Below are 10,299 nucleotides of genomic sequence, written 5' to 3' on the forward strand. Positions count from 1 at the left end.
CATATGATGATCTTACCTACCGAGTCCCTCACTAGAGGGCCGGGACATGTTTTGCACGCATTTGGTAAGTGATTTTGACAGTCTGGACTATGATCTGATGACATAGGTTAATGTCAGTTACTATGGTATGACTTGTATTTCAGACGCAGGCACTTTGACACTCTGGTTATTATGTTCACTTTCTGTACCCCTTCCTCATTTATGATCTCATTTTCCGCACTTCATGCTTTACATACTCAGTACGTATTCCGTACTGACCCCTGTCTTCGGGGGCTGCGTTTCATGCCGCGCAGGTACACCCAGGTGAGCTAAAGACACTAGCAGATGATGTTCCAGCGGGATCGGCGAGCTCCACTTGCTCCGGAGTGCGGCCGAGTCAGAGTTTGGTTGTGTTATGATATCCGAGTCATGTTAGAGACTTTGCAGACAGTGTCGTGTGTGTAAGGTGTCAGTTGCGAGCGGCCCCATAGGCCGTGGTATGGTTATATATGATATTACAGATTCTGTACTGTTGCTAGTTTTGTATGATTTGAGAAAGATATAAAGTACGTTCGTTTTCATACCAATTTCATTATGTGTTTATGATTTGGCCGAGGGCCCAATATGAATACGAGTACTACGATAGTCTGAGGGTTCGCTCGGCCCTAGATAAGGGTCGGGTGCCCATCACACCCTATCGGAAATTGGGGTGTGACATTCTTGGTCTTTCCTTTTGGTACGACCTAGCTCAAAGAGCGCCTACGTATCTTGACGCAGCAGGAATCAGGTCGAATGTAGTTCGGAATAAAAGTAAATGAGTTTTTGTTTAACTAATAATGTGACCGGGCCACAAACAGAATGCCTACATATCCCATGGTGGGGAAGTCAGGTCATTGCGTAGTTCATATTACAAAGAAAACCATTTGGTGTTTTCCTAGCTATTACAAACAATTATAAGCAAAGGAATAACCACTACAAGCAAATAAAATGACTATTACAAGCAAATAGATACTATTACAATTGAAAAGATATGTCTTCACGCGTAGTAGCACTTGATCGAGTTCAAGTGGAATTGCTTGGGCCACTTTTTCCCATCCATCTCTGCGAGTACCACTACTCTTCCAAAGAATACTTTGCATAACACATAGGGGCCTTGCCAGCGGGGAGCAATCTTCCCTTTGTACTCGTCCTGGTGTGGGAAAATTCTTTTGAGCACCATTTGCCCTATTTGAAAAAGTCGAGATCTGACTCTTTTATTGAAGGCTCGCGCCATCCTTTGTCGGTATAGTTGACCGTGCTATACGGCAATCATCCTCTTTTCATCAATTAAAGCCAATTGCTCATATCGAGCTCGGACCCATTCTGCATTATCTAATTCAGCTTCTTGAATGATTCTCAACAATGGTATTTCCACCTCGGCAAGTATGACTGCTTCAGTACCATAAACAAGTAAGTACGGAGTTGTCCCTGTTGAAGTTCATGCCAACCTTTGTGATTATCCGTCATCTTCCTCAATATCCTCTTGATATTCTTATTGGCTTCTTCTACAGCTCTGTTCATTTGTGGCCGGTAGGCCGTTGAGTTTCGATGAGTAATCTCGAATTTCTTACGGATATCCTTCATCAAGTGACTGTTCAGATTCTCCCCGTTATCTGTTATGATGGACTTGGGTAAGCCAAGGCCGCATATGATGTTGTTTTGCACAAAGTTGGCTACTACTTTCTTTGTCACTAATTTGTGCGATGTTGCCTCCACCCATTTAGTGAAGTAGTCAATGGAAACCAAGATGAATCGATGCCTATTTGAAGCGGTGCTTGATGGATCCAATGACATCCATACCCCAAACGACGAAGGGCCAGGGTGAACTCATAGCATTGAGCTCGCTTGGTGAGACTTTGATTGAATTACCGTGGATTTGACATTGATGGGATTTCTATACAAACTTGCAACAGTCACTTTCCATTGTCATCTAGTAATATCCTGCTCGGAGGATTTTCTTGGCTAACATGAATCCGTTCATATGGGGCCTATAGGTCCCAGCATGTACTTCCTCTAAGAGTTTCGTGGCTTCGGTGGCTTCATAACATCAGAGTAAACCCAAATACGGCATTCGTTTATACAGTATTTCCTTGTTTAGAAAGAAATCGGTAGCCATTCTTCTAATGGTTTTCCTTTGACCACTTGTGATACCTTCAGGGTATTCCCATTTCTTCAAATAAATCTTGATATCGTTGTAACATGGCTTGCCATCTGGCTCCGCTTCCACGTGGGAGTAGTAGGCATATTCTTCTCTTAGGCTTATCTCCAGTGGGTTAATGTGACTGATTTCGGGATGCTGAATCATTGATGCTATTATGGCTAACCTATCGGCAAACTCATTCTGAGCTCTTGGGATATGCCTGAATTTGATCTTTTTGAACTTTTTACACATCCTTTGTGCCAAGGTCACGTACGGCAAGATCTTGTCATTCTTGGTGGCCCACTCACCCTGCACTTGATGGATCAACAAGTTGGAGTCTCCTATAACCAATAATTCATTGATATCCATATCCAACGCCATCCGAAGGCCTAGGATGAAAGCCTCGTATTCGGCCATGTTATTCGTAAAGTGAAATTTGAACTTTGCTAGCATTGGGTAGTGTTGCCCAGTCTCTGATATCAAAACTGCTCCAATTCCTAAAGCTTTGTAGTTGACAACTCCATCAAAGAACAATCTCCATCCTGTATAGGGCTCCACTGTTTCTTTTTCTATGGCCAATACTCCTTCATTCGCGAAATGAGTTTGAAGGGGTTCAAGATCCTCATCTGCAGGACTTTCAACTAATAGGTCGGCCAAGTCTTGTCCTTTGACGGCCTTCTGTGCTATGTATACAATGTCAAATTCACTTAGCAACATTTGCCACATGGCCAACTTTCGCGGGCATGGGCTTGCGGAAGATATACCTCAATAGGTCCATCTTGGATATGAGGTGTGTGGTATACGACGACAAATAATGCCTCAACTTTTGGGCCACCCACGTTAAGGCGCAGCAAGTCTTTTCCACCAACGTGTATCTCACCTCACAGGCGGTGAATTTCTTACTTAGGTAGTAGATGGCCCGCTCCATCTTGCATATCTCGTCATGTTGTCCTAACACACATCTGAAGGTATTTTCTGAAACCGACAAGCACAGCAAAAGTGGGCTCCCAGGCCTAGGAGGTACCAAAACCGGTGAATTGGACAAATACCTCTTGATGGTATCAAAAGCTTCCTGACATTCCTCTTTACATTTTATAGGTGCGTCTTTCTTCAGGAGCTTAAGTATGGGTTCCACAATAGTAGACTGGTCTATAAACCGTCCAATATAATTCAGTCTTCCCAGGAAGCTCATGACTTCCTTCTTGATTTTGGGAGGAGGCAACTCTTGGATCACTTTGAACTCAGCCGAATCTAGTTCTATGCTCCTTCGGCTAACTACAAATCCAAGTAATTTTTCGATGGGTACTCCAAATGCACATTTGGCTGGGTTCAGTTTTAGGTTGAACTTTCCGAGCCTATCGAAGAACTTCCTTAAGTATGTGGTATGTTCTGAACTTTCTCTTGACTTGATGATGACATCATCCACGTATACTTCAATTTTTTTATGGATCGTGTTATGCAAGGTGGTAGTCATAGCTCTCATGTAAGTCGCGCTGGCATTTTTGAGATCGAATGGCATTACCCTGTAGTGGTACACTCCCCATGGAGTGATGAAAGTTGTCTTTTCCGCATCCTCTTTGTCCATTAGGATTTGGTGATATCCGATTAAACAATCCACAAATGACTATAGCTCGTGTTTGGGAGTGGAAAGTTATTTTTGGGACTAGCTCGGTTGAGGTCCCGGTAATTCACACATATCCGTATCTTTCCATCCTTCTTAGGTACCGGCACTACGTTGGCCAACCATGTAGGGTATGAGGTTACTTTTACCACTCCTGATTTGATTTGTTTCTCTACCTCGTCCTTAATGTAGATGCTGAGATCTGGTTTGAACTGTTGGATTTTCTATTTCATGGGGGTAAAACCCGCATTGATGGGCAAACGGTGGGACACTACGCTAGTGCTCAATCCCGGCATGTCAGCGTATGACCATGCGAAGATGTCCACATATTCCTTTAGTAGACTTATCAACTCCTCCATTTGAGGTGCCTCTAGGTGTGCACTTATCCTAGTTTCTTTGATATTTTCCTCGTCCCCTAGGTTGATTGCTTCTGTTTCATCCATATTAGGTTTTTTCTCATTCTCCAACTATTCTGCCTCCTCTACAAGAACCTCAGGTCACATTGTTTCCTTATCATATTCCTCATATTCTTCCTCCTCTATACCGCTTGACTCATTCGTTTCGCAATATATCATGACATTTAGGGTTGCTTTATTGTTTATATTACTAAAAAAGCCTGTTTATATTACTAAAAAGCCAAGGCAAAGTGAGGTCAGTATAAAACAACATGCAATTTGGAAATTCAAAAGTAAACATAAAATCATTTCCTTATAATTCGAGGCTTTATTAATTTGATTGTAATAAAAGTACAAACTGTGGTCGTGGGTCGGATCAACGTCGAGCCATTTTCATTTTTGAAAACATTACGAGGTAAATAAAGTGCAAGATCCTTGCCATTTTAAAATAAATTCATCATTTCTCTACCGAAGAGCCAAAAGCGGGGTAGAGGTCCAGTTGGACAGCTGCTCGCCCGGATCAGCATCTCGGATAGTGGGCGCTTCTGCACATTCTTCCAGTATCACTGAGCAGTCTTCCTCTTAGAATAGCATCCCTATCCCTTCTTCTATTTGCGTCATTGGGCATAGGCGTTCTATTCGAAAATGGTTGGTACAGATATGTAATAGGCTCACAGAGCTCTTCAACACCTATCTTTTTCTTGGTAGCTACCTCATCATCTGTTGGGACATAACCGAGCCTGAAGCGAAAATTGTCTTGAGGAATGGGAATTGGCTCTGTGATGCCATGTAAGTTCTTTCCCAAACCTTTCCCTAGTTCGAACCCGTTCTATAGCATAGCTAATGATATCATCTTATATATCACGGGCATGGATGCCTCGCGAGTCTATCGATCTGCTCCCACCACCCCGCCACATGGAAATTTGTTCCTTTTGGCACTGCTTTGATGACAGGTACAGAATTGTCCGGGTAGTTATGAATGCTACTTTCTTCGTGGATCACCACCTCGTGACCATCCCAGAAAACTTTAAAGATTGATAGAGGGAAGATGGCACAGCTCCTGCCATGTGGATCCATGGCCTTCCCAGCAGCAAGTTATAATTTGTGGTATTTCCATGCCTTGGAACTCGGTGAAAAATTCTGCTGGCCCTATTTGCATGTTAAGGTCAATCTCTCCGGTGGCTTCATACCAACCTCGGTCAAATGCATGTATGTTGATATAGCTGTGACAAACTTTCTTGAGGTCATAACCCAATTGAACCAGAGTGGATTCGGGGCAAATGTTGAGCCCAGCTCCATTGTCGACTAAAACCCGATTGACTATTTTATTGCGGCACATAACAGTGATATGTAGTGCTTTATTTTGATCTATGCCTTCTTTGGGAAACTATTTTTCGGTGAAGGCAATTTGGTGTTTCTCCATGACATGGGCGACCATTTTTGCTAAATTTTCACTACTTGTCCCGGCCGGGACGTAGGCTTCTTCTAACACCGTCATTAGAGCCAAACGGTGTTGCGGTGAACTTAGCAAGAGTGTTAGTACAGATATCAAGGCCAGTGTTTTCTATAAATGCTCGACAATAGAGTATTCTTTTGGCTGCATTTGACGCCAGAAATCTTCTGCTTCGCCTTCAGTAATTGCCCTTTTTTGCTTCCCTTCTTTTGGAGGTGCCCCGGAGGGCCAAATCTTCGAGAGTATACTATTTTTCGGACCTTTTCATCCCATGAGCCGTAGCTACTTGCACCACAAATTCTTTCCTGGGATGTGTAGTCGCTACTTGAGCTAAGTACGCAAAAACTAGCGTGAGAATCAATACTTTAAACCGTGGGCGTTCCTGTATAGAAAGTGACGCTACTGTGCCCTCGATTTCTTGCACGGAGTCTCTGATCGTAGGACTACCTGCGACTTAATCTTCTTTCTTTTGATCATATGAACCACATTGTTGCCATAGTTAGGCAAAGGGTTGGTGTTTACATTGGGCGCAGCCGTTTGAAGAACAATCTCCTTCCTATCAATCATATCCTGTATCTTGTACTTTAGATTAATGCAATCCTCAGTACTGTGCCCTACTCCATTGGAATGGTAGGCGCATGTTTGGTCTGCCCGATAAAATTGGTTCTTGGGATCGACAATCTTTGGGGGAAGTGTTTAGATCATTCCAGCGGCGCTTAACCTTTTGAACAGTTCAGCTTGGGTCTCCATCAATGGGGTTAATGTGCGGGCAGGCTTCTTTTCAATGTTCTGACGTGTCGCATTATAGGCATTTGGTGGTGGTTGTTTTTGGTAGTTTGTCTGAGGGTTATTTTGTAGAGGTCTAAAAGCAGGTGTGGAAGCTTGATAGTTTGGTTGTAGAGTTTGGTAATTTGCTGGTGGTGTTTGGAAGGTATTTTGTCGAGCTGGGTAATTAGGTAGTGGTGTTTGGAAAGTGGGTTGCGTATAGTAAACGGGCACCATGTTATATGGAGTGGGTATATAAGTATTTGGAGGTGGTGAAGAGTATACTTCCGTCGGAGGCTGGAATTCCTCTTTTCTTTTGAATCTGGGGCTAGGAGTATGCGAAATGTTCGCCACGCCCTCCTTCTTCTTTCGGATAAATCCAGTTGAGCTTAATCCAATGGCCTTGCCAGCTAGGCTTATAATTCGTCCTGATTTAAGGCCGTCTTTTATGGCCTCCCCCAGTTTGACAAGATCAGAAAATGGCCTTCCAACCATTGACAGCATTTGATCGTAGAAGTTCATTTCTTGGGAATGGATAAAAATAAAGACTAACTCTTCTTTGCCTATTGGCGGTTGCACTCGAGCTGGTTTAGTTCTCTACCTGCTTGCGTACTCGCAATAGTTCTCGGTGGATTTTTGCTTTATATTTTCCAAGTAGTACTTGTCTTGTACTATTTCCATGTTAAAGCGGAACCTCTCCATGAAAGCTCTAGCCATGTCCTTCCATGTGGTCCATCGGCATATGTCTTGTGCCGTAAACAATTCAGAAGCTTCTCCAGTCAAGCTTCGACTAAACAACTTCATAATGAGTGCCTGATTGTCTCGGACAACGACCAACTAGTCATAATAGGCTCGGAAATGGGCCTTGGAGTTGCCTGTTCCATTGAACAGTTGAAACTTTGGCACCTGGAAACCTTCGGGCAAGTCTAGGCCTGGGTGCATGCACAGATCATCGTAGCTTAATCCTGTTCCTTATTGCGCTTGTCTTGTTCGTGTTATACCCCATATTTTATATGTTGAGTCTCGCCGTAACATAGCTGACATGAAGTTAGTAAGTGAGGTTGTTGTCAAGGTTATAAGATATTCAACATGATTATTCCACGTATACAGGAGTTTAAGTTATGTACAACGAGTATCGGGAGGATTAGAGGCGGAATGAACAAGAAAATCTGAGTATTGCAGCAGATTAACTCGACAGAAGTAAGTCGACGGACAGTCGACTGGTCGACGGACTATCAACCTGCACTGTCGAATAGCTCTCTGAGAATCAGAGGCTGCTGCCATTCGACTGTTGTGAGTCGACGAACCGTCGACGGTCCGTCCGTCGACCTTGCCGTCGAATTGCAAGCGGTGGAAAATTTCTCTCTATTATAAATAAAAAGGGCCACGACTTAAAACATTATTTTCACTCCAAAAATAAAACTCTCTAGATTCTTCAAGGTCTCTCCACCTCCACACTCATCCATACACCTCCTAAGCAAAATTCAAGTGGAAATCAAGCTTTAGAACCCTAAGTTAGCTCATGGATGATGATGACCCTTTCCCTTAGATAAATCTATGGTGGGGTGAGTTAGGGTTCTTCAAGATTAAGGTATGTCTATCTTTGTTTCTTATATTGAGTTGATTTGGGAGATTAGTAAGTCATAAAGTAAAGGAAATTGTGGTAGGAAAGGTTATGAGACATTGTGTTGTCATTGTAGATTATGAACGAAATTTGGAAGGAATTTTTGGATTGTTTTAGGTGTAAATTGTATATAATTTACTAAATATGGAATTGTTGATGTTGTTATTGTTGTTGGGAGTTGATTTGGAATTTGGTGGAAGTAGATGGAATAGGGGAAGTGCTGCCCAAATTCCGCTAGGCCATTAGTTACTCTAATTTGAACTTAAGAGTGTTTTCAAGATTTAACCTTAGTGTGAATCCTCTTGAATGTAGATTTGCAAGGTTGGGAGAAGAACGTTAAGTAGTTAAGGAGGCGAAAAGGTATGTTTAGGCTAAGCCTTTCTTTCTTAAGGCATGATTCCTTTATTGTAAACCTACACACAATATCCATAATATCCTTATTCCTAAAAATGCTAGAAGTTCATGATTCTCATGTTTCTTATGATATTTTTGGTAAATGTTCTTCATAATGAGGATGAGTTCATTTCTAAAGATACCAAAGCTTATGGTTCTTGATATTCTCATGATAATATTAAGCTTGTTGCACGATTATTGTTTTTTATTCATTGTCGTTGATCTCATCTATTGATAATTGTTCTTTCAAGGTGAGATATAGCGATGATGATGATTTCATAATGACACATCGGAGGTTACCGACCTTACGTCACTCCGATAGATTTATGGCTTTTATTTTGGCTCTCATGCATGCTTTGTATATATGTATGCATTTTCTCACACCGAGCAGCGCTATAGTTGACGTGGTACGGCACGTAGATGTGCACACCACTGCAGTGGGTACGTTATGATGCTACCCCAGACGCAGGATGCCCGGGACGCGGGATGATATAATATATGGATGGGCCCGCACGTTCCGCAGCACTAACATTTATGTTATATATGTATGAAAATGTCTTTTTTTTTTAAAGTTAAGCATGCACGATATCCGCCTTAATAGGCAATCTGATGTACAGGTTATTTCTCCAATCTCATGTTTCTTTCATACTTTTATTATATTGTTATTCATGCCTTTCATACTCAGTACATTATTCGTACTAACGTCATTTTTGTTTATGGACGCTGCGTTCATGCCCGCAGGTAGGCAGGGAGACAGACCAAACCCCTAGGCTTCTTCAACAGCGTTCTCATAGGAGCGCTCCATTTATTCTGGAGCTACAATTTAGCCGGTACTGTTCTTTTGTGTACATATGGGCATGGAGGGGTCCTGTCCCGTCCTTATGATGTTTTTTACTCCTTGTAGAGGCTCATAGATAGATGTATATAGTTAGATGTTCGGTAACCTCATCGGTTCATATTTTGTATATCATTTTTTTGGCAGCCTTGTCTGCTTGTACATATAGGCATAGTTTTTTATGTTTATATAGATGTGTTTTATCTTTAAACTCATGCTCTTATAGATTATGATATTTATGAGTTATCCTTTGTGGTCCACCAAGATACGATTACGAGAAGTATGCTAAGAGGTGCTCGGTAGGTTAGCTCCGGGTACCCGTCATGGCCCTCTGATTGGGTCATGAAAGTTCAGCTCTCCACGCCTTTTCCACCTCTTCATAATGATAAATCTCTTGATGATTTGGTGAGAAGGCATTTGAGGTGATAGGTGTGTGGAAAGAAATAGTCAAGTGTGCGGGGTGACTTTCGGGCATGTGTGTGGCTTTTGTGGTTTGTAGAGGAAGGGTGTCTGGGTGTACAGTAGAGCTAGGGTGGGTTTCTTGTGGTGTTGGGTAGGAGGGAACTGAATGAGTGGTTCCGGGAATTTGGATGGCATTGGGAGGTAGTGGAGTTTAGTATGAGGTACCAATATATCCATCAGCAATTGGGTTTGAGGTGAACGGCATTATGGTCCCAGTGGGGAAGGTAGGGAAGTGATCGGGTAGTGGTGAGCTTAAAGATGGAAAAGGCGGTGGAGGCTTCCTTGCCTCAGTGGGCGCCTCTTTGGCTGGTCATTTCCGCTCTCGTGACCTTTTCTTAGAGGTCAACAACTTTCTTAAATAGTATCTTAATAACGTCCTCAGAAGTCGAGGATTCTTGCAATTCCGATGTGGGTGACTCCCTAATGGTGAGTTCAGTCCGATTTTGTTCATCTGTAGAAGTACCAGTCATTTTTTCTTTCCCTCGATTTTGTTGGGACAGAGATGCTATTGAAGCTTTCAATCTTGTCAAGTATGCCAGTGTGAACACGAATCAACTTTCTCTTTCTATAAGAAAAAAACAACTCTAAGGCAG

The 10,299-nt window shown here is 42.5% G+C and overlaps 1 protein-coding gene across 1 annotated transcript; it reads right to left on the reverse strand.

Moving 5' to 3' along the window:
- Positions 1-2,065: 2,065 nt before the first annotated feature.
- On the reverse strand, positions 2,066-3,743 carry LOC132048928 (uncharacterized). Its single transcript, XM_059439607.1, has 2 exons — positions 3,039-3,743; positions 2,066-2,836 (listed from the first exon to the last, which is right to left on the reverse strand). The coding sequence occupies exons 1-2, from the start codon at positions 3,741-3,743 to the stop codon at positions 2,066-2,068; spliced, it is 1,476 nt and encodes a 491-aa protein (XP_059295590.1).
- Positions 3,744-10,299: the final 6,556 nt, after the last annotated feature.

This window comes from Lycium ferocissimum, chromosome 3 (assembly GCF_029784015.1).
Source record: "Lycium ferocissimum isolate CSIRO_LF1 chromosome 3, AGI_CSIRO_Lferr_CH_V1, whole genome shotgun sequence".
Taxonomy (NCBI): Eukaryota; Viridiplantae; Streptophyta; class Magnoliopsida; order Solanales; family Solanaceae; genus Lycium; species Lycium ferocissimum.